General features: G+C 51.5%; 1 protein-coding gene and 1 pseudogene across 2 annotated transcripts in view; both read right to left on the bottom strand.

Moving 5' to 3' along the window:
- The window catches only part of RIN3 (Ras and Rab interactor 3), a 184,338-nt gene extending 160,812 nt beyond the window's left edge, over positions 1-23,526 (bottom strand). Inside the window, exon 1 of one of the 2 annotated variants that reach the window (XM_074393455.1) lies at positions 23,280-23,526. In XM_074393455.1, the coding sequence (XP_074249556.1) occupies positions 23,280-23,323 (44 nt within the window). In that variant the 5' untranslated portion in view covers positions 23,324-23,526. The remainder of the gene's footprint in view (positions 1-23,279) is intronic. The other variant, XM_003939845.4, reaches the window with a different exon arrangement.
- LOC141583580 (nucleophosmin pseudogene) lies at positions 7,509-15,514 on the bottom strand (annotated as a pseudogene).
- Positions 23,527-24,634: the final 1,108 nt, after the last annotated feature.

The following is a 24,634-nucleotide window of genomic DNA, read 5'->3' on the forward strand; positions in this document are numbered from 1 at the left end:
AACAACTGGGTATCCATCTGAGGGAACAATGATGCCTGATCCCTTCTTCACAACTGAAAAATCAGTTCTGGCCTGACCAACATAGTGAAACCTCATCTCTACTAAAAATACAAAAAAAAAAAAAAAAAAAAAAAAAACATTAGACAGGTGTGGTGGGGCACACTTGTAATCCCAGCTACTCAGGAGGCTGAAGGCAGGAGAATTGCTTGAACCCGGGAGGCAGAGGTTGCAGTGAGCCGAGATTGCACCACTGCACTCCAGCCTGGGCAACAAAGCGAGACTCCATCTCAAAAAACAAACAAAAAAATCAGTTCCAGGTAGACTGTGTCCTAACCTAAAGGTGGAAGGTAAAACAAAAAAGCTTGTAGAAGAAAGTAAAGAATGTCTTCATAATCTGATGATAGAGAGACTTCTGAAACAGCATGCACATGCCTGCACACACACACACACATCTGCCAATCTTAAAAGAAAGGACTGATGAAACTGAATGCAGTAAAACAAAGACTTCCTGCTCATCAAGACATCATAAGGAGAACGAAAGCTCACCCGGGAGGCAGAGGCTGCAGTGAGCCAAGATCATGCCACTGCACTCCAGCCTGGGCAACAGAGCAAGACCCTGTCTCAAAACAAAGAAAAAAGAAAAACAAAACAAGAATGAAAGCACAAGCCCTGAGTGAGAGAAGATATTTTTACACACACAACCAACAAAGGGCTCATAACCACACTGCCCACACCAACAGGGAAAAGATAATAAATAGGGAAATGGGCAAGAGGCTTGACCTGGCGCTTCTTACGGAGGATTTCCACATGGCCACAAGCATATGAAAAGATTCTCAACAGCAAGAGGATCAGGATATCATAAACTGGACAGCAAGGGCCCGTCTCCATGGGTGTCACAACAGAGGCTGACACTTCCAAGGCCTGGGGAGGATGCGGCAGTCCCGGAGCTCTCCTGTTCTGTAGGTGGGAGTGGAAACTGGCCCAACTGTGGCGGTTAATCCTGAGATAAAGTGATTTCTTTCTCCTTCTTTGCACTTTCTGGACACTCCACATTTTTACAGTAAATGTGTATTATGATGACAATCAGAAAATAACAGGTGAAGACTTTAGGGGAAACAATAAAAATGGGAGAATAGACACCGGTGCATGAGCCTTCCCAGATCAATGTGCTTGTTAGAGCCTCTCTTTCACATACAAGATGGTGGAAGGTGTAGGAATTTGGGAAGAGCCGTGCTGCCTGGCTGCCCTTTGGCTGCTCTGGACAAACCCAGGGGAAGAATCTCTCTGTCCCGAAGGAACAAACCCATTGCAACCTCTCCTCACTTGTCCGTTTACTTTTTTTTTTTTTTTTTTGAGATGGAGTTTCACTCTGTTGCCCAGGCTGGAGTGTAGTGGCATAATCTCAGCTCACTGCAACTTCTGCCTCCCAGTTCAAGTGATTCTCCTGCCTCAGCCTCCCAAGCAGCTGGGATTACAGGCATCTGCCACCATATCCAGCCAATTTTTGTATTTTTAGTAGAGATGGGGTTTCACCATAAAGGCCAGGCTGTTTTCGAACTCCTGACCTCAAGTAATCCTCCCACCTCAACCTTCCAAAGTGCTAGGATTACAGGTGTGAGCCACCACATCCAGCCTCAGTTACTCAGCCACTCTATGAGCCTATGTTTCCTTAGCTGTAAAAAAAAAAAAAAAAAAAAAAAAAAAGACATATGACTCAAAGGATATGATGGGGAACATTATTCTCTTACCCATAGACACTGGCCAGCCTCAGAGCGGAAGGCAGGCAGGGCACCCAGCTGCTAGGCAGATCAGATACAATCATTATGTGGAGAGATTTTATAAACTCAAGAAGTCTATCTCTATGGATAGCCACACACATACGTAAACATATAGAAAACAAGCCCAAAGGAACCAAACTGATTCCAAACACGATATTTTGGCTGGTAGTGTTTCCTAGTTTCTGGTCTAGCCAGTGCTGTCCAACAAAATTTTGTCATTGCTGGAAATTTTCTTTGCCTGTACCATCCAGTATGGTCACCACAAGCCATATGTGGTTATTAAGCCCTTGAAATGAGGCTATTGCCACATTTAAAAAAGCATTTGTTGATTTCCATAGGTTTTTTGGGGAACAGGTAGCATTTGGTTACCTAAGTTCTTTAGTGGTGATTTCTGAGATTCTGGTGCACCCATCAGCTGAGCAGTATACACTGTACCCAATTTGTAGTCTTTTCCCCTGACCCCCTCTCACCCTTTCCCCCAAGTCATCAAAGTCCAGTGTATTATTCTTATGCCTTTGCATCCTCATAGCTTAGCTCCCACTTAGGAGTGAGAACATACGATGTTACTTCACTTAGAATCATAGTCTCCAATCCCATCCAGGTTGCTGCGAATGCTATTAATTCACTCCTTTTTAGAGCTGAGTAGTATTCCATCGTACATATAGACCACAATTTCTTTATCCACTTGTTGACTGATGGACATGTGGGCTGACTCCATACTTTTGCAATTGTGAATTGTGTTGCTATAATATCTTTTTCATACGACTTCTTTCCCTCTGGGTGCATACCCAGTAGTGGGATTGCTGGATCAAGTGGTAGATCTGCTTTTAGTTCTTTAAGGAATCCGTACACTGTTTTCCATAATAGTTAGGCTACTGCTGCATTTTAATGAATTTAAACTGTAAAATAGCTATATGTGGCTAGGGGCTATCACACTGGACAACGCAGATCTAGACTTTTCTAAAGTTTACATCTTTTCAGTGTATACGTGAATTCATGTATTATTTGTGGGATTTGTCTTCAAACAGAAGGAAAAAGGAAATAAAGAGAAGAACTAGACGCATTCAAGTATTATTACCTTTAGCCACCACCCTGTTTGGAAAGTTCTTCGGGAACACAAATCAGTCCTATGCTATCTCTTGCAGTGTTTACCAGCCCCTCCTCCAGGGAGCTGCCACGGGAGGCTGGTACATTTCAAGGCCACTTCCCGGGCCTGGTCTTTGCCTGAGATGAGCCTCCTGGGTCTCGTCCCCTCCAAAGCTCCCTGGCCTTCAAGAGCCTCTCAGCTCCCATGCCCACCTTCCTTCTGCTGCCTTCTCCCACCCAGGAATGGACCAGGCTGGGAAAATGAGCAAGAGGGCTGGAGGCTCAGACAGCTCTGGGGAGACCACCCCTCCTCTGGGAGCACCTGCAACACGTGGCTGCCCACACATCCCACCGTGGCCCTGTGACCCCTGCCTCTGTCCTGCCTGCTGCTTACTCAGCGGTTCCTCAACATCTGGAGCTGAGTGGTGGACATGAGGAGGAGATTGCAGCCTCCCCCTCCCCTGCTGAGGCTGAGGAGGGAGAGGGAGTGGGGAAGAGTTACACCATGGTAGACACAACCTCCCCCAGAAGGGAGGACAAGGAGCCTGGGTGCCCTGCCTGCCTTCCGCTCTGAGGCTGGCCAGTGTCTAAAATGAGACGACCCGATAGGATTAGTTGTGAAGACCAGAAGAACTAAGGCCTCTGGCGCTTAACAGTGGGTCAGTTAACAGTGGCTGTGGACAGTACTCATCCCGGGCAGCTCTGGGTGGTGCGGAAACCACTGTATGCTGGAAAGGCAGCTGGGGTCTATTCTGGCCTGTTGCCGTTCGCTTGCTGTATGACCTTAAGCAAGTCTCTCTCCCTCAGTGAGCCTAGATTCTCTTAGCAGTAAGATAAAAGAAGAGAGTCATGCCTGTAATCCCAGCACTTTGGGAGGCCAAGGCGGGTGGATCACTTGAGGGCAAGAGTTCAAGAACAGCCTGGCCAACATGATGAAACCCTATCTCTACTAAAAATCAGCCAGGCATGGTGGCATGCGCCTGTAGTCCCAGCTACTCAGGAGGCTGAGGCAGGAGAATCACTTGAATCTGGGAGGCGGAGATTGCAGTGAGCCGAGATCGCGCCACTATACTCTACAGCCTGGGTGACAGAGTGAGACTCAGTTTCAAAAAAAAAAAAAAGATAACAGAAGGGAGGCTTGCCTCCACTTACGTCAAGGGCTTACTAGGGGGAGGGGTTTAAAATAACTAGGAGGGCAGGAAATGTGCTTTGGCAGAGTGCACTAGCATTTCTGCACTGCGGGGAGGTCAGAACACACTGCTGGTTCTCCACAGCTGCCCTCCCAGGGGCACTGTCAGTGTCGTGAGGGTGCAGCCAAGGAGAGCAGCCCCGACCCGCCCCTTGCAGGAAACTACATCAGCATCACATTCCTTCCACCCCCTGGTGACACTGAGTCACCCTGCAACCCACCTAATAGTTGCTGTGACCACATTTCCTCTGCTGGGGAATAAACGTGTCATGTGCCTACCCCAGGCCGACTGCAGTCCTGACGCTTCTTGACAGGGGCCGTCTGCCAGGCCCAGGCGCCCTTGCAAAGCCAAATGGACTTGGCACCCCTGGCTGGAAATTGCACCACCAGGGTTTTGTTCCCTGTTAACATATATGTCCACCTGCCCCCATCGGATTAGAAAGCATGTAAAGTGCCTTGAGCGAAGGCATGAAGTCACTGTGGGTGAGTTTTCAAGAGTGGGAGGTTAGAGGAAGCTGAGGACACTGGCTGTCATAGACAGAGTGTTGGTGTCTCCTGAGAGGACACGATTTCACCATATACATTTTGGGGGGACACACACATGACGCGGTTTGGTGTCTGGGCCTTGCCACACACAGAATCTGCTGCTGCTTTCATCTTGGACTTCCCAGCCTCCAGAACCCCAAGAAATAAGTTCCCACGGTTTGCACCGCACCCGATTCCCACTGTTTGTAGCCCAAGCTGATGAAGACACTGGTGAATTAACTTTGGGGACAACAGGGAGGCAATGAGGAGGTAAGATGCTACAAGGGGGAGTCCCGAGGCACGACAGGCACCCCCATCCCGCCCAGGTTACAGTGACCCCCAAAGACTCCGAGGACAGCAACTACAGGGTGGGACTTTGCCAGCAGATGACAAGAGAGAGACCGGTGGGTGAGGCCAGGTGTACCGTTCTGCACCTCCCACGTTCTTCACCTGGGTTGTCTGCATAGGACCAACTTGGGTAGAGGATGGGGAGGTCATCCCCTCAGTGGGGCTTGGAAGGCTGTGGTGGTTCCAGCAGTATCCCTTCCAGGCACACTTGGATGTCGAAAAGGCAATAAGGGACCGAGAACCTCAGCTAAAGCACAGAGCTGCAGGGAGTTCAGGAGCTGGGGCAGAGATTATGGACTCAGAGAAACCCAGATTCAGGGGGCTGAACCAACTGGCAAGTGGCCACAGCTCTGCTATTACTAAGAGCTTTGATCAAGTCACTTGCTGTGCCTCAGTTTCCTCACCTGTAAATTGGGCATTGTAGTTCCAGCCTCAGGGGGCTATGACCATTAACTGATAAAAATCTTGACCCTGAGTAAATGCTCAAGACATAATCGCTGTGATTATTAGTGTCAACTCTGTGAAACTCAAAAATCCCTGCTTTTTATTTGCCTTGATTGATACTACTCCCTACAAGAGTCTTTCTGTTAGAATCACAGGAAATAAAATATTAGCATTGACCACTACCTTCCTTGGAAACTGTCTTTTCCAACACTTGAATGTCACTGGAGATGAGAAGGGACCAAGGCTCCAAGACTGGAGGGACAGTGCATATCCCAAGGACTTGTGCATTTTCAAGAAAGACCATAGCTAAAACTGGGCACTTCTTAACCCAGAGGCATGAGCGGCTGATAGTAGAAGTGTGCACAGTGCAGGGGAGAGATTAGGGGCAGATTTATCCACATGAGGTAGATACAGTTGATTTTCATTATTCATGGTGGTTTTGTTCTATAAAGTCACCATGAACATTGAGTTAGCAAATACTGAATCATTGCTCCTAGGGGAAATAGAAGGCTAGGTTCCTGCAAGCCTCTGGTTACAACATTTTCATCAGCCATTCAATACATAACCTTGTTTTAATGTGTGTCTCTGTTGAAGGACACTATATTGAATATATAATCTTGATTCATTGACATTGAACTCATAGCAACAGGACTAACTCACGCCTGAGTAAAGCTGATTGAACACATGTATTTTCTCTGTAAGACACAGCACAGCCTCCTTACACTTAGGGACACAAGACAGCTGTTGAACACTATGCTTTGGGGCCTAAAAAGTGAAACCACTTAAAAAAGCACGAAAACATTACACAAAATAGACCTCAACAAGGACACTTGTTTGCAGCATGGGAGCTGAAAGAAAACAGAGCATCACCCTGTTCAACTTCAGCTGGGAATGTGCCCGTTGGACAACTTGAATATTTCATTGCTCTGCGCCTATGTCCTCAAAGGGCTTCAAAAGGGTTGATCTGGGGCTCATGAATGCATTGTAGCAAGTAGGCTGATTTGCAAATACAGAATCTGTGAACAATGAGAATTGACTGTAAGCATCCCTTTGTTAGGCTGGTATCAATCATAACCAACCTGGACATGAACCCTACCTGGGGTGGGGGTTGGGTCTCTATCAGCTGGCCTGGATTCTGAGGGCTGCTGTGGCATTTGAACTGGGACCCACGATGCCTCTTCCCTTGGAGCCCAGGCCAGTGCCAGCCATGGGCCATGTAGCTCAGAGGCTGACAGGCCACCACCTTCATCAGCTTCCATCAGTGACAGAGGACAGATTTGGGAGGAAAAGGGGCTATGTGTGGCAGTACCATGGGGAGCATCTGCCAGACCCCAAACTGGAGTGTGTCCCATGAACCAGTCACCGAGGCCTCCCTCCATCATGTCTTTGTGTCTTCTGCGAAGTGCCTACTGTGTGCGGGCTGCTGTGCCACACACTGCTCACATGCCGCCTGGCACAGTACGATCTGCACTTCCACACTGTGTGAATGGACCAAGCAATCATCCGAGAAGTCCCACAGTCAGCCAGGGCAGACCTGGGTCAGGGGACCTGCCCCCACTTCCCAGATGAGAATGCCATCCACACCCCCACGGAGCCACAGGAGGCACTACTGCCAACTGTGAGCAGAGTGGACAAGACAGTGTGGAATCAGGACCCTTCAGAAGACCATGGAAACAGCACCTACTATGCTCCTGACTCTGTTTCAGGTCCTTACATACATCCACTCATGTAACAATACACAGCAAGTCTGAATTAGGAGTTGTCATTTTACAGATAAGGAAACTGAGGCAGGGAGTGGAACGTGAATCCCAGAGGTTTGCTCCAGGGCTCACAGCCCTGACCACCACACGGTACTGTTCTACTGCTTGACCTCCACATGTCCAGATAGCTACACTCAGCCCTGGGTGGGAGGCGGTGGGAGGGAAGAAAAGCGGCCTTCTCGTTCCCAACAACGCACACCCATCTCCCGCCAGGCTCCAGCCACTCAGCCTCCCAACACACTTCAGTGAGCCCTCCTGTCCTCGAGCCACCTCTCCCCTCCCTGACGCTGAGGCCCTAGTCCAGGCACCAGCCCTGCCCTGGATCCCCCCACTCTCCCCTTTCCCCCGCCCCTCCCTGAGCTGCCCCACATCCTTCCTCACACAGCAGCCCACACGCAAGCCTGCCCGCGCGGCCCCACTACGAAAGAATCTCTATGCAAACATTTGTTAGTGCCTGTATTTGTCATCGCCCCAAACTGGAAACAACCCAAATAGGCTTCAGCAGGGAAGGGATAAACACACTGGTAGATCCACATGATGAAATATTCTCAGCGACAAAGAGGAACGGACTCCCAAGTCACACGACAACACAAGCAGACCACACATGCAGGCGGCTGAATGGAGGCACGAGGTGACATGCTGTGACTTCATTCAGAGGACATTCTCGAGATGGCAGAACTCAGGGATGGAGCAGAAACAGATGACTGCCAGGGTCTGGGGCACAAGAGGCACTGACTACAAAAGGGTACGAGGGCTGTTGGAGGGTGACGGAATTCTCTGTCTTGATTGCAGTGGCAGTTGCATGGCTGTTTGTCCAAACGTGCAGAAATGCACACTGAAGAGGGTGAATTTCATTCCGTGTAAATTATAGTTTGTTACAGCTTCCATCATATCCCCCCAAAAGATACAGTCCTATAGCACCTCAGAAAGTGACTTTATTTGGAAACAGGTTTGTTGCAGATGTAATGTTAAGATGAGGTCCTACTGGAGTAAGCTGGGCCCTGAATCCGAAATGGCTGATGTCCTTATAAGAAGGGAAGAGAGGGCTAGGCGCGGTGGCTTATGCCTGTAATCCCAGCACTTTGGGAGGACGAAGAGCGTGGATCACCTGAGGTAAGGAGTTCGAGACCAGCCTAATCAACAAGGTGAAACCCTGTCTCAACTAAAAATACAAAAATTAGCTGGGTATGGTGGCGGGCACCTGTAGTCCCAGCTACTCAGGGGACTGAGGCAGGAGGATTGCTTGAACCCAGGAGGAGGAGGAGGTTGCAGTGAGCTGAGATCACGCCACTGGACTCTAGCCTGGGTGACTGAGTGAGACTCCATCTCAAAAAAAAAAAAAAAAAAGAAGAAGAAGAAAAGAAAAGAAAAGAAAGGGAGAAATACAGACAGACACAGAGAGAACACAGTCAGGTTACAATGGAGGCCGAGAGTGGAGAGGTACAGGCATGACCCAAGGGACCCGAGGGATTGCCTGGGCCACCGGAAGCTTGAAGGATCCTTCCCGAAGGCCTTTGGAGGGAGAATGGCCATGCCTTGACTTTAGACTTCTGGCCTCCAAGGCTCTGAGAAAATCAGTTTCCATTGTTTTAAGCCACCTAGTTTGTTACAGTAGCACTTTGTTACGGTAGCCCCAGCACTCGGAGACATGGCTCCATGTTTATTTATTAATCTGTTTGTTTATTTTTTTGAGACAGGGTCTCATTCTGTTGCCCAGGCTGGAGTGCAGTGGTGCCATCTTGACTCACTGCAACCTCTGCCTCCCAGGCTCAAGTGATCCTCCTGCCTCAGCCTCCCAAGTAGCAGGTACTACACGCTTGCGCCACCACACCCGGCTAATTTTTTTTTTTATTAAAATACTGAGTTTTATTTCACATGTATATTTTTGTCTCCCCACCATTTCCATGTCTGACCACCCCTACTATGTCCTATCATAACATTCCATACATACTTAAAACCAAGCAAAGGGTGGAGTTCCATCTTTAAAAACTACAGGCACTTTGGACAACCCATTCTTGGCAATGGAACCTGGACAACCTTTATCAAACACGGTAGGGAAAATTCTCACTCTGCATTAAAAAAAGGACAGCCAGATATCAACTGTTACAGAAATGGAATAAGACGGAACATTTAAAAAAAATTGTTTGGGCCGGGCGCGGTGGCTCAAGCCTGTAATCCCAGCACTTTGGGAGGTCGAGGCGGGTGGATCACGAGGTCAAGAGATCGAGACCATTCTGGTCAACATGGTGAAACCCCGTCTCTACTGAAAATACAAAAAAATTAGCTGGGCATGGTGGCGAGTGCCTGTAATCCCAGCTACTCAGGAGGCTGAGGCAGGAGAATTGCCTGAACCCAGGAGGCGGAGGTTGCGGTGAGCCGAGATCGCGCCATTGCACTCCAGCCTGGGTAAAAACAGTGGAACTCTGTCTCAAAAAAAAAAAAAAAAATTGTTTGAACTATTTTCTTAAGGAGACTTCCTCCACTGCCAGAAATCTTGAACAGCTTCCTGGTGAGTCATCCGGAAGCAATTCTTCACATAACTGATGAACTTGGCTTTCACTTTGGGAAGAGAACCACCTTTTTCTATACTTGCTTGCCTTTGTGCTTTCATGTCTTCTACAGAACTAGGTCCTTTTGGTGTTTTCGGAGTTTTCCCCTGTTTTCTGAAGGATTCTTGTCCTTTTGATCTTGGTGTTGATGTTAGTTTAGAGTCTTCCATTCTGATTTGACTTTTGTGCATTTTTGGCTGGAGTATCGCATATACATTTCTTCACTGGTGCTTTTTCTTCAGTTTCCTCACCACCAAAATCATCATCATCATGATCTTCATCATCAGCAGAAGGAGCAAGTTGTCCTTTTTTCTGTGGAACCCTGCTACCACCTCCAAGGGCAGACCGCTTTCCAGACATACTTAAGAGTTTCACATCCTCCTCCTCTTCATCTTCTGACTCGGCGTCTTCCTCCACAGCTACTAAGTGCTGTGATATGAATGGGCCTTGAACCACACTTCAATCATAAGACCACTGGTGGTGTTATTTCAAAGCCCCCAAGGAACACCGCTGGCTGTACAGACATTTTCAAAGTTGCCAGTGTTACTTTACTTTCATTGGACTGCCTTCGTAATTCATTGCCTCTGCTTCACAATGTGCAACTCATCCTTTGCACCAGCTCCTAAACTGATGGTTCTTAAAGATCACTGGTGCTGGTTTTCATCATTGTCCACCTTAAACTGATAATCTTGTCGGTCTTTAGTTCACAACCGAAAAGATAGTTCTGGGGCCTCAGGGGGCGCATGTCCATGTCCATCTTATCTTCTACTGGGTGGCGGCCGCACTTAGGTGGGAGGGAAGGTGGACGGAGATAAGCAACCACTGCTCAAAAGAACAGCCACACAAGACAGAATCACACCAGGGCCTGGCTAATTTTTAAAAAAATTTTCGTAGAGACAGGGTTTCACCATGTTGCCCAGGCTGTCTCGAACTCCTGAGCTCAAGTGATCCACCTGCCTCGGCCTCTCAAAGTGCTGGGATTACAGGCGTGAGCCACCGAGCCCGGCCAATAGCTCTGGTTTTTAAATGGGGGAAAATTCCTGCCTATAGTCTCCATTGCCCTCAGGATATGACCCAAGAGCCTGTGCTGTCTGGTCCCCTCTCCTGTCCGTCCAGTAGACTGTCAATGACAGGCACGTGGAGCCTGCAACAGCCCCTCCACTCCCACCATGAGTTTACCTGAGAACTCCCAGACATGGCTTTGTGAGGCTCTCACACCCCAAGAAAAGGTCCCCCAGACGCCACCCCAGTCTGAGTAGGATGCCCCTCAGCCAGCCGGAGAGGCCCCCGCTCTCCACTGGATCGTCCTGTACCCTGTGGCCACAGCCCTGCATATCACTCCTGCGTCTTCACAAGACTGAAAGTCCCTGGGACAAAGACAGGTGATCACATCCTGGCTGGTGCAGTGCCGTGCAGACCAGAGCGGGGCTCCGGGGCATGGCACTGCCTGAGAGGCTATGGCTGAAGGGAATCTGGAGGCATTGGCAACTGCCCCACACTGTGGCTGCCCCCCTCCCTGTTCTTGTGGCTGGATCCTCTCCCTTGACTGCCCACCCTGTTTCTCAGATGTTCACAGCTCGCAGCCCCCTCCACCCCCGGCAGGCCTCCCAGTGGGCCCCGTTCCCTCTCCCAGAGGCCCTCTGTCCTGGGCAATTCCTCTTTACCTGTCTCTTTGGCATGAACCCCCCATAGAGTCATTCAGCAAACACTTCCCAAGCCCTGCGCTAGATACTCCTTCCTTCCCCTGCAACTCTCCGTCACACCAGTGTTCGTGGTGGAACATTCTGTGCCCTGCATGGTGCTGACCCGGTGATGCCACCCTCACACCCCGCCAGGAGGAGTCCCTGTCCCTGCTACTGGGAGCTTACAGTCTAGTGGGGCCACACACAGAATGAGCTGCCACAGGCATCAGGAGCGAGTGCCCAGTGTGCTGCCGGCTCTTCTATGGGTGGGTCCTTAGTAGCCTGCAGGGGGCCTCTGCATAAATTAGCAAAGGGCGCTCCGGCTAGGCAGGTAGCTCATGCCTGTGATCCCAGCACTTTGGGAGGCTGAGGCGGGCTGCAGAGCTAGAGCTGGGGGGGCCTTGCCTGGCGGAAACAAGACCCTCACTGTCCTTCAGGCCACCTCAATAGGATCTGGCACAGCTTCTCCAGACGGCCCACCCAGCTAAATCCCAGGCCATTCCTGGGGCCTCTCATGTCCCGGGAGTGCTCTTTGGCTGTTGCTGAGCAGCTCCGGGCAGGCTCTTAGAGGCTCAGAACAGGCCTGTACCGTCCCTGGAAAACAGAGTTCAAGTCCCAGCCATTTCAGGACAAACCTTTCCCGAGACTGAGCAAAGACGTGAAGTGACCACTGAAGACCCCCAGTGGCCAGCACAAACCCAGCTTGACACTCAGCTGTCAAGTGCCAAGGTATGGCCAATGAGACCTGAGACCATCTCAACAAAGAGACGGTGAATGAATGAATGACACCATCTCAAGGATGGAGCATTGTTGAGACTGGGCCCCAGGCCTTTTGGTTTCATTTTTTAGATACAGACAGGATCTTACTCTGTCACCTAGGCTGAACTGCAGTGGCGTGATCATAGCTCACCATCACCTTGAACTCCAGGGCTCGAGTGATCCCGCCGCCTCAGCCTCCCAAGTAGCTGTGACTACAAGTGCACACCACCATGCTCAGCTCATTTAAAAAATTTTTGTGGCCGGGCGCGGTGGCTCACGCCTGTAATCCCAGCACTTTGGGAGGCCGAGGCGGGTGGATCATGAGGTCAAGAGATCGAGACCATTCTGGTCAACATGGTGAAACCCCGTCTCTACTAAAAATACAAAAAAAAATTAGCTGGGCATGGTGGTGTGTGCCTGTAGTCCCAGCTACTCGGGAGGCTGAGGCAGGAGAATTGCCTGAACCCAGGAGGCGGAGGTTGCGGTGAGCCGAGATCGCGCCATTGCACTCCAGCCTGGGTAACAAGAGCGAAACTCCGTCTCAAAAAAAAAAAAAATTTTTTTTTGTAGAGATGAGGTCTTGCTATGTTACCCAGTCTGGTCTTGAACTCCTGGCCTCAAGAAATCCTCCCACCTCAGCCTCCCAAAGCACTGGGATTACAGGCATGAGCCACCGCACCTGGTCTCCAGGCCTTTCTTGTGCTGGTGTGGTGGGGACACCAATTCCCAGGAGTAGCTGGACAACAGTGGCATGGGGGGCGTTAACCTAGCAGAGTTCTCAACCTAAAGCACAGAACTCAGGCTGAAGGAAGACACATGGCTGCCTTCACCACCAAACCTAGCCCTGTCGAAGCATAAGGATTTGGAGTCAGAAACAGAAACCAGAATAAACAGTCTGAAGCTTCTGGTGACATCTAAAACTCATAGACACTCAATATGAAAAAAAAACATGTTTGCAATCTAGTCCTTGCAACAAGAGCCTTAGCGAGAGCACAGCTACCTCTCCTCTCTCCCCATTTCCCTCTCTTGCCTCCACTAGGAAATGGGATTGCAGGTAGCCCTGCAAAGCAGCTGACTATTTCAGGCATATTTTCTGGTGCTACATGACAGAGACAGAAAGCTCTTTTGTGTTCATTAGAACTAAACTTGTAAGTGACAGAAAATCTAAAATAATAAATTAAAATAAGATAGTATGGCTGGGAGTAGTGGCCCATACCTGTAATCCCAGCACTTTGGGAGGCAGAGATGGGCAGATCACCTGAGGTCAGGGGTTTAAGACCAGCCTGGGCAACATGGTGAAGCCCCATCTCTACTAAAAATACAAAAATTAGCTGGGTGTGGTGGCAGGCGCCTATAATCCTAGCTACTCAGAAGGCTGGAACAAGAGAATTGCTTGAACCCAGGAGGCAGAGATTGCAGTGAGCCGAGATCATGCCATTGCACTCCAGCCTGGGAGACGAGAGCAAAACTACATCTCAAAATAAATTAAATAAATAAATAAACAAGATAGCATTTATTCCTCTCATAAAAAACTGGAAAGTAGTCTGGAGCTGAGATGACGGTCTGACATGTTTGGGACCCTTACTATAACATATTGTTTTTCTGCCCTGCATAGCTTCTATGCTTAAGTTCGCCTCAGAGTCCAAGATGGCTGCTTCAACTCCAGCCATCACATCTGCATTTCAGGCAACTGGAGAGAGGAAAGATGAGAAGGACATAAGCTTTCACTTTAAGGGCTCCTTCAAGCAAGTTATACTCCCCACTTATATCTCACTCACCTGAACTTAGTCATGTGGCCACAACTAGCTACAAGAAATCTGGGAAATGTTCAGCTAAAACTTACACCCAGCAAACATTCAGGGGCCAGTAAGCAGTTTTGCTTTACTCCCAGACTCAAAGGCTCCAGGAGGGTGACAGAAATCAAGAAAATGGTCCCTAAACCCTAAACCCACAGAAGTTTTCAGGAGCTTCATTTAAAACGAGGGGACTTGGAAAGAAGTTAAGATAGGCACATGAAATAACCCTGACCATTAAGATGATCATAATATGATGAGACCATCGAAGACAGCACGTAGGCAACCTAGGTCCACAACACAGCACGTAGGAACGTGTATCAGCAATGACACTCAGCGAATAAAGAACGTAAGTTAACATGTACTTGGACCAAGTGCAGATTCAGAGAAAAAAAATGTTTGATGCTTTAAACGTCCCTATTTTTGGTGTGTCTGTGTGTGAACTTTTAAGTCTGTATTTTTTGGAAAATCAATAGCACACACAACACACACACACACACACTCACACCACATACAAACACGTAAGAGCCTCCCCACCCATCTCACAACCCAAAAAGACAGGAACATCCTCATCTCAGGTAACCCTGGCAACAACAGCAGGCAGTAGGGGCCAACTCTGCCTAACAGAGCAGGAGGAAGAAGGTGCTCTGGCAGGTTCGCTTTCAGTGTCTTGCCTGGGTTACCCCGCTACTAAGAGGAAGAACAGAACTGTGGTCCTCACCACCATAGTAAAAGTCAAACTTGTCCACTTGTAGCCAAGGGGGCCCCAACCACCTTTCCAGGCCCACCACGCACAGAATCTTCTCCTTGCCTCCACATCAGATTCTTAGGGCTCCCACACACCACTTGTCCCTTCCCACTCAGTACACTTCTCCCATCTGCAATACACTTCTCTGCGTGTGCTTGAGTTCAGTGGTTAAAACCGAACACATCCTTCAAGATCCAATTCAAATGCCACCTCTGTCAGGGAGTCCTCCCTACTCACCTCCAGTCCCCTACTCAGCCTCCACAGCCAAACTATAACAGAATGTCAGCAGCTTTTTACGTAGTGCCCTGTGCTTTAAATATGCACATATTTCTCTTATTTTCTGTGTTAGTCCATTTTGCCTCACTATAAAGGAATACCTGAGGCTGGGTAATTCATAAAGAAAAGATGTTTATTTTGGCTCATGGTTCTGCAGGCTGTATGAGAAGCATGGTGCCAGCATCTACTCCTGGTGAGGCCGCAGGAAGCCTCCAATCATGGTGGAAGGGGAAGGGGTAGCAGGTGTGTCACATAGTGAGAGAGGCAGTAAGAGCGAAAGATTGGGGAGGTGCGAGGCTCTTTTAAACAACCAGATCTCCTGTGAACTGAGAACTCACTCATAACTGTGAGGATGGCACCAAGTCATTCATGATGGATCTGGCCCCAGGACCCTAACACCTCCCACTAGGCCTTACCTCCAACACTGGGGGTCACATTTCAACATGAAATTTGGAAGAGATAAACATCCAAATCACATCATTTTCCTTACTATGATAAACTGGAAACTCCTAGGTGTTCAAGTGTTTGGTGAATGGATAGATTGATGGATGAAGGACGAAAGGGTGGGTGAGTGGGTGGATGAATGGATAGATAAATGGATGAATAGAAGGGTGGGTGGGTGGACAGGTCAATAGATGGATAAGTAGATGAATGGATGGATGAAGGGTGGGTGGGTGAGTGGGTGGATGGGTGGATGGATGGATGGATGAATGGATGGATGGAAGGGTGGGTGGGTGGATAGGTCAATAGGTGGATAAGTAGATGAATGGATGGATGAAGGGTGGGTGGGTGGATGGGTGCATGGATGGATGGATGGATAGATGAATGGATGGATGGAAGGGTGGGTGGGTGGATAGGCCAATGAGTGGATAAGTGGATGGATAGATGGATAAATGAAGGGTGGGTTGATGGGTAGGTGGGTGGATGAATGGAAGTGTAGGTGGGTGGATAGGTCAATAGGTGGATAGTTGGATGGATGGATGGGTGGATGAAGGGTGGGTTAGTGGGTGAGTAAATGGATAGATAGATGGATGGATGGATGGATGGATGGATGGGTGGGTGGGGAGGTCAATGGGTGGGTAAGTGGATGGATGAAGGGTAGATTGGTGGGTGGGTGGATGGAAGAAAGGGTGGGTGGAAGGGTGGGTGAGTGGACGGAAGTGTAGGTGGGTGGAGAGGTGGATGGGTGGATAAGTGGATGAATAGATGGATGGATGGATGGTGAACAGAATGGATAAGTGAATGGATGATGATTAGGAGGATGGGTGAAGATAAATGAGGAAGACATCCCTTGTGAGAAGAATCCCTGAATATATTTTAGATGGATGCCCTGTCAAAAATGTCAAGAACAGAGAAAAGCAAGGATAATAAATGCTGTCATCAGTGCCATGCGTAGAGAGATAAGTCCTTGCTTTGAACTGCAACATCCCTAGGGAAATTTACATTATCAATCTCTGACATTGACTGAGATTAAAAAGGCTGGGAACACAGAGGTTAGGGAAAAAGGTCCCTGGTGACTTCTTTCTTGACAGCTTGTTCCCTTAGCCAGAGATCATGAGATTGTGAATTTCAGATGCAAAGCCCTTTATTTCTTCGGTCCATGGAGGTGGGTGAAGACGCACACTTTACATCTTGACCCATAGAGCAATTTAGCTCTGGGAAACCTTGGAGGAGGGGCAGGCTTCTCTGCTACCGTTGGGGTGCCCTCTGTCCACCCCCTCTCCAGCTCTCCCATCAGTCCCTGACATCACATGTTGAACGTCAGTTGGGAGGTAAGATGGTGTTTGGCATCTCTTAACGGGAATAAAAAGTTCTCGGCTTTGATAAAGATCCCAGAGTCAGTGGAAAATGACCGTCATGGGGGAGTATCCTCTCAAAGAACCCCCCTAGGGCGGCCCCTCGAGGATGGGCTCAAAGGCCCCACTCCCATCTCCCTCTACTGGAATCTTCTCTTCCCCATGGCTCCAGGCCTGTGTGTCGAGCCAGGCTCTGCGGCTCTCTCCGTCCCAGAGGGTGGGTGCAGGCACCATTACCCCACAGGACGTGGCCTGAATGTGTGCCGCCACTTCACACACAGATAACAGGCCTGACCACAACCACGGCCAAGGCCGTTTCTGCTAAGAAGGGAACCGACATTTCACTGCAGGCTCGTTCATTCCATCAAACGTGTGCCTGTTGAGGTGGGGGCATCCCCTGGGTATTACTGAGGTCAAGTTGGGGCGGGGGGTTCTGCGGTCACGTTCAAAGCTTCTGACCATCAGCCCTGTTTCTGCTTTGGGGGCAGCCCCTTCAGCCCCTATCCCCACGGAGAGGAGACGTGCCAAGGCCGCACAGACACCGTGCTGGCAGGAGAGTGAGAGGGGAGGACACAGTGGCTTCCAGACTCTTCTATAAAGGCTGACGACACACAGAAAGTAAGGCCCTGCCACTGCCCTGCGGACGCCAGGCTGAGGGCAGGCCTCCCCTGTACCCCTCACTCCTCTCCTCTCCACCAAGGCCGTGTTGGCAGGAGGGAGGGGCTGGCTTCATGGTACCGCACTGTGCGGGGGAGTCGCTGCTGCCCCCACCTGCACAGGGACAGGCTGGCGATCTCTAGGCAGCCCTGGGCAGGGACCCGAGGCCTGGCAGAGAGCTCCCTCCCTCAGCCTGGGCACCTGCCTCATCCTCCCTTGGTAGGGCTGCCCCTCAGACCCCAACGCCGACAGGGGCAGGCTTCACAGACGACTTCTCAACACCAGACCCCCAAGCCCCAACTGCCTGCGATCTCCTCAGCACCTCCACAGCTCCCACAGCTCCACCCCACCAGCCCAGCCTCCCTCCAGAGGCTACTCCCGCCAGCCAGGGCTCCTCACCTGAGAAACCAGCCCAGCTCACCGTCCACTTAGCAAGAAGCCATGGGCCCTGCCGCAAACCAAATGTACTTTTTGCAAGACTAGTTCTTTTCGAAATAAAACCACAGCAGTAACAAAAAGAAAAATAAAAACCATTTCCTTCCAGGTGCTTGGTCAGGATAATGACCCAGAAGTCTCCTCGGTGAGTCTTTGTTTCTTGTGAAAGTGCCTGCATGTTCGAGACTGTTCCATGGGCTGCTTCAGCTCCAGTGGGCACTTGGATCCCCGGAACACTGATATTACTCTAGGACGGCAGCTTCTGCTGCCTGCTAGCTGGTAACTCGGGGAGCCTCTGACTGCCAGAGAGAGTGGGGATCATGAGAACATGGAGCTCTTATCTCAGACGGGAACATGAGGTCCAGTGAGAAGGGAGTGGCTTCCTAGAAAAAAATCCTAAAATGCTAGAGGAGACAGACCCCAAACTCTCTGATGATGACCTTCAACATGCAAGCCCCTGTGCCGCTTCCAAATCAGCAAAGGACACTTCTGCCTGGGAAAAGACACATTGGCAGCCTTGGCTGACGCGCACACACACACACAGACACACACACACACAGAGACACATACACACACACACACACATCACCCTTAATTTCCTACTTTCTTAGTGGTCCAGAGACCTGCATTTGGGTCCCACTGACGCCCCAGGGCTCCCCCAAGTCTGTACGCCCAGCTATTCTCAGTCTCCCAGCCGGAGACACAGTATCTGTTCATGATCCAGAGCTGGCCTATCCTCCCGCCGCCCTTTCTCCCTGACAAGTATCAGGAGCACAGCTGGGAAGGATAAAATTAGGGGCGGGGCCAAGCAGGGCCCCTACTCAATTGCCTGGGTGGCCTCCTCTTTCCAAACTTAGAGAGGGGTGTGCAGCCTGTGGTGGGGGTCACCAGCTACTGCAGAATGGAGGTGGGCTCCTCGCCCCCAAGCCCTGGGCCTCCCCCTACTAAGCCCCACCCTGTGTTCTGGGCCACCTTGTAAACACCTCCAGAAATTCAGGGGCTCCAGGGACACAACAGAAAAGACTGTGTAGACCTTCAATCCATGTATCATTGGCCTTAAGCACTTATTGAGTGCCAAGTGTGTGCAGGACACAGGGATATGGAACTAAAAAAATCTGACCCCTTTCTTCAGCAGTTTGTAATTGAAGTAGGAAGACATGATATTAAAGAGGTTTTGGCATCTTTCAAATGGCTAGGCAAACAAGCAGTTCATGTGAAAACATGCTATGAACATTCAAAAAGGAGGAATCCCTGTGAGCTGGCACAGATGGAAGGCTTCATGGAGGAGGCAAGCCCTATAAAAAGGGCAGAAGGAACCTCATGGGCAAAGGCACGAGACCACAGACAAGTTCTGTACGTTGGGGAGTACAGAAAAAGTGAAGCTGCGCATGGCTTCGAGCAGGGCTGGGCTGAGGTACGGAGGACAGCGCTTTCTCGAAGGACCTTTTCAATAGGACAGTATGTCACCTGAGGGCAATTAGGGGGCTGTGGGGGACACATCACTGTCCCTGCCCAGCCTGAGGGTCCCTCTAGCTCGATTAGCAAGAACTAAACCATCGGAAGGACTCATTGGGGAGATCCATAGTTTGGAAAAGTCATTAAAGTTGTGATTTTCATCTTTAGCTCCAATCTTGGTGGAAAATATCCATGTTTCAGACACTTTCAGGGGTCAGGAGAAGTTCAACTTCCTAGTTCTCAGAATAAACGCTGGGTCAGGGCAATAGTTGTGTCAACAGGACATTCTGGAGTTGGCCATCGGAGCAGCACCAACCAACTACCCAGGAACAAGATAACTCATGGCCCCCAACTCCTTTCTAAAGGTTGCTCCCTAATGGGGTCAGATCGCTGGGGGTCAACAGGAAGTTAAGGGCTCTTGGGGGTCATTTCCCCCATGGTAAGGCTGTTTCTGAACACACAGATTTCCCCCCAGCCCCCTAGATGACCCAGGCCCCAAGGACGGGGTTCTGTGGGCAGCCCTCCTTGTACTTTTGCCCCTCCTGTCAATCTCTCCCCAGCTGAAATTCGTCTTCCATTTTCTGAACCAGTTATCTGATAACAGTCAATAGTAAAGCAATGTGTGTCACGTACTTCTGGGTTTAGAAGGGTGCACTCCCCGCCCCACGAGCCCCTCCGCCACACTTTCTCACCTCCCAAGCCTTTGCTCAGGCACCCCCCTCCTCTGAGCGGCCTCCCTTCTTCCTTGCTGCCCACCCAATTGTGCTGACTCATCACCACCTAGATGACACAGCTTGCCACGTCTTGCCATGACATGTGGAATCTTCCGGGGGGCAGGGGCAGTCTACAGAGGCAGAGTTTGTGGCCATCTGTCACCCGTTCTTCCCCTGTCTCTGCTCTGGCCAGGGGCTGGGAGGTACCCAGACCACCTCAGACTCCTGTCTTCAAAATGGAGCTCCAGGGAGGCCTAAGGGGATGGTGAGGGGTCTGGGTGTCCTCCTTCAAATATCATGCCTCTCTCTGCTTCCAGCTGAGATGAATTCCTGGTTTCCAGTTTTAATTTCTGGATCTACTGGATTAAAATGTGGGTGCCCTGTGGCATATTAAGCTTTTTACACTTGCTGCTTCAGTGAAAATCATGGATCAGGGACCCAGGACTAGGACAGAGAGGCACCAAGGGGGCAGGGGACATGAGAAAGGCCCCGGGGGAAAAGTGCTGCGACTCCTTCATCCTAAGAGGACCCTGCGCCCCCAGCCCCTTGCACTCCCAGCTGCTTCTCAGAGGATGTACTGGGGCCTCTTGGGGGGCCCAGGAGTGTAGGCTTGAGCTAGTGAGGTGATCCTTTGCTGCCTGTGCACCAGGGCCTCTGTTAGGATCTGTAAAGGGCTGGGTCCCCTAGCTAAGTGCCAGCCAGGACCTCCAGGGAACATCGGCTCCTTGAATCCAGGAAGCCCAGGTCAAGGGGCAGAGCTGGAGCTTCGAGCTCACACCCTGAATCCATCACTGGCCCTGCTCTGGGTGGGCCCCACCCAGAAAGGCCCCCTATCTCACCCTGGAATGGTTAAAGGGCTCCTCTCCAGGACTCCAGCAGGACCCTTGTATTAGATCAGACCCAACACTCAGGAGACGTGAGTTCCACCTTCACCTCCCACAATATTGGGGAAGGCAGTCCCCTTTCTGGGTCCCTGGTTCCTCTTTGTTAAATTAGGGGATCGATTAGCTCAGTAACGGCCACATTTTTCCAAGAGTGGAATCCTTTTTCAAATGAAATTTTAAACAGACCTTTAACAGAGCAAAGCTGTGAAAAGGTAACTGGTCTACTCGCCATGGTGGGGTCGCATGGGGGTGCCCGCTAGGTCTCTCCCCACCCCCTGAAAGCTACTGGCCTGAGTGGACTCTGAGAACCCATTCTCCCCAGACTCCATACAGCTGGGCATCTGTCCCTGAAGCACTGACCCCTGAGCAGACAGAGCGCCACCAAAGTCTCCCTCCACTCCTCACTCCCTCCAATCCATCAGCAAATCCTCTACCCTTTGGAGCCCTTCCAACCCAAAAGGTCCTCTAAAACAAAGCCATGTTTTTAGCAACAATCCAATATTCATATAGCTCTAGAATGTACCGAGCACAGTTCTAAGCAGGCCTGAACTGATGCATTTCCCCTAAGCTGCTTGGGGGCCACTGCTTAGCTTTGAACTCAGCCAATCCACCAAACAATTTTCTATGCGGTATGTATGGCTAGTACCCCCAGTTTACAGGGGAGGCAGGGGCTGGGTCACTTATCTAAGGTTACGAAGTTGACAAATGGAGAAATCATACCCAACAAATGATAATAATGGTGACAATTATGATTAAGGGTTTACTGTGCAGGTCAATGTGTTCAACTCTTACTATGCATTTAGTCCTCAAAGCAACTCTAAAGGGTAGTTACTGTTATTTATCATCATTTTATTGGTAAGTGAGCTGAGATACAGAGAGTTTAAATAACTGACCTAGTAATGAACCAAGAAAGGCAAGAGGAAGTGGCCAGCCTAGTGGTCATCCCTGGGGAAAATGAGAAGTTGGCAAGGTCAGGGCCCCGGCCCCTCACCTCCCCTTCCTCCCTGAGAAACTCCTCTCCGGCTCCACCCTGCAGTCTTGGGTGTGGCAGATACTTGCAAGTGGGCGTGGGGATGGGGGGCTCTTCCCCAAGGAATTCTTAGTTCCTCCCACCGCACGGCATTTGTCTTTGCAGAGTTTGCTTTCAAGAGAAAGAAACCAGCATGCAGAATTTTCCGGCTGGCAGGAGGGAAGGAGAAGAACGGAGATGTTCAGAAGTAGATGAGCTTAAGGCCCCCTCCCAGCCCCTCCCAGCTGAGTGGGAGTCAGTCACCTCCAGCGGCCCGCTGGCTCAGGACCGCACAAGATCGGCTCAACTCTCCCGTTTCACAGAGCAGAGAACTGATGGCCTGGGAGATGAGATCACACCCCAGGCCAGGGAGCGGCAGGGCGTCTGTCAGGGAAGTAGGCCCGGGACTTTTAAACCAAATAGCTGGGAATGGCCTCCCCAGATGCGCTCCTGGGCACTCAGAAAGGTTCTGATAGGCTTTCCCTGGGAATCTGCCTCTGACCTGGCGTCTCCACAACACCTGAAGCTTCCCAGGGCGCCCTCTGAGCTCAGCGGGGGCGGGAAGACCGTCTCCCAGAGCCCAGTCCCGAGCAATGCCCGAGCTAGCGGGATGGGGCCGGGGGCGACCAGGCGGCGGAGGCGGAGCGGGGACTTAGCTGCCAGGGACTCCTCTCCAAGTCAGTTTCAAAACCGTTCGGCGTCACGCATTCCACGCTGTGCCTTCTCCCCCGGGATCCCACAGCCCGCGCGCAGCCGGTGCGCCCTGGATCCTACCCAAGCACCAAGCTTGGCCAGGGCCGGTCCGAAGGTCGCCGTCTACGGCCAAGACAGAGGGGCGGGAGAAAAGGTCCCAGTGGACACTCGGTCCAGGAGGGCCGGTCAGCTGTTGGGCCGCGGGCACCCAAAGCTGCAGGGGTCCGGGTCTCGGATCCCACGTCCGGCGGGGCCCCAGAGCCTGAGGGCGCGCGCTGGGACTCGCGGAGCGGCTGGTGCAGCAGGCTGGCGGGGTCGGGACCGCGCGTTTAGTTTGCAAAGTTCAGGCGGGGCAGGAGCCGGAGAGGGGGCCGCGTCCACGCGGACAGCCCCAGCTCTGACAGGTAGAGGCGCACTCCCTCGCAACCCGCCCGCCAGCAGCTTAAGGGTGCACTGGGTTCCCAGGGAAACGCCTGGCCTCAGAAGTTTAGTCAAGTCGTCGGGTCCAGCGGAGTCACCAGGGCCGCCCCCTGGCCCGCAGAACCGGGGTCTGGCCTCGGGGTGGGGATCCCGTCTCAGTCCGACACCCCCGAGGTCCCGCGCCCGGAGGACTCTCGGGGACAAGAAATGGAGTTAATGGGACAGCCAGGACGGGGCCGTGGGGACCGAGAGGGAGGAGGGGGCAGCCGCCCGGACTTACCCCGTGGGGTCCCCGCGCGCGGGCGCCCCGGCGCGTCGCATCATGCCGCCGGCAGATCCGGGACGGAGAACCGAGGGGCTCAGGCGCCCGGCGGCGCGGAACGCGGAGTCCCGGGCGCCCGCATGTCCCTGGCGCTGGCCCTCGGGAAGGGCCCGGGCCGCGGCCGCCGCGCTCTGGGGCGCTCGCTCCCTCCTACTTCCTGTATCGGAGCGAGCGGGGCTTTCAGGAAGAGGCTGGCCTTGGTGGTCAAGGGTTTTTTGTCAAAAGCCATTCGGCAGAGGCTCGCGGCCCGGAGCCCCCTGGGGCACACGGAAGCCCGGACGGCCGCGCCCCCGGGGCCGGGCCTGGGGGCGGGGGTTGCCGGGGCCGAGGCGCCGCGCGGGCGCCCGACCTCAGGGTGCCGCCTCCGCGGGCTGGGGCTGGAGCGCGGGCGGCCAGCCGGCCTTCGGAGAGGGAAACTTAGAGAAAAGTCTTCCACTTGGCGTGGGGACGCGGGGGAAGGAAGACGCCGATCTCGGGCCGGCAGGTGGGGAGGCCAAGAGCTGACAGGAAGTTCAGAGTTCGTCCCTCACGGAGCAAAGGCCTTGTCCCAGGGAGCCTCGAAATCGTTCAAAGGCAGCCTCAGACCAGAGCCAGGGCGCCTCCTCCACATTCCTGACAGATGTCCACGCCGCCCCCTCTTGGATGCTTCCTGTAACAAGGAGCTCACTCCTCAACAAGGCGGACTGTTCATCCATCAAGCCTGGCATCTAATTCACCTGTGCCACTACTGCAGCTGGAGAATGCAGGGCAGCTTACGCAAAGGCAACCGCAGGTGGGGCCAGGAAGCTTCTCTTCGAAGTGCCTGGGTGCTCAAAAATACCTCCTGAGTCCAGTCTTTATCCATCACAGGTGTCCTCCAGGGGCAAAATCGTCTAGGTCCAATACCTTCATTTTAGAGACAAGGAAACTGAGGGCTATGGAGTGGAGGTGATTTGCTCAAGGCCACACAGCGAGTGGGGATCAAACCAGGACTGAGCCCAGGGCTCTGGTGAAATGATCCCCAGACCTCTCTTCCCTGCTGCTCTCTCCTCACACCCTCCTCCCCATCCTTCCTGGATTTCCACCAATTCAGCCTGCCAGGAGTTAGAAAAAGAATCCACATCTAAGCATACATGAAAAGTTCAGCCTTCCCCATGGAATGTAAAATGGTGCAGCCACTTGGGGAAAGAGTCTGGCAGTTCCTCAAAAAGTTAAGCATCAAATTAAGCATATGACCCAGTAACTGCATTCCTAGTTATGTAGCCAAGAGAAATGAAAATATGTTCAATGTTCACTCAAAAACTTACACATGAGTGTTCATAGTAGTATTGTTC

Source organism: Saimiri boliviensis, chromosome 2 (genome assembly GCF_048565385.1).
Source record: "Saimiri boliviensis isolate mSaiBol1 chromosome 2, mSaiBol1.pri, whole genome shotgun sequence".
NCBI classification, from domain to species: Eukaryota; Metazoa; Chordata; class Mammalia; order Primates; family Cebidae; genus Saimiri; species Saimiri boliviensis.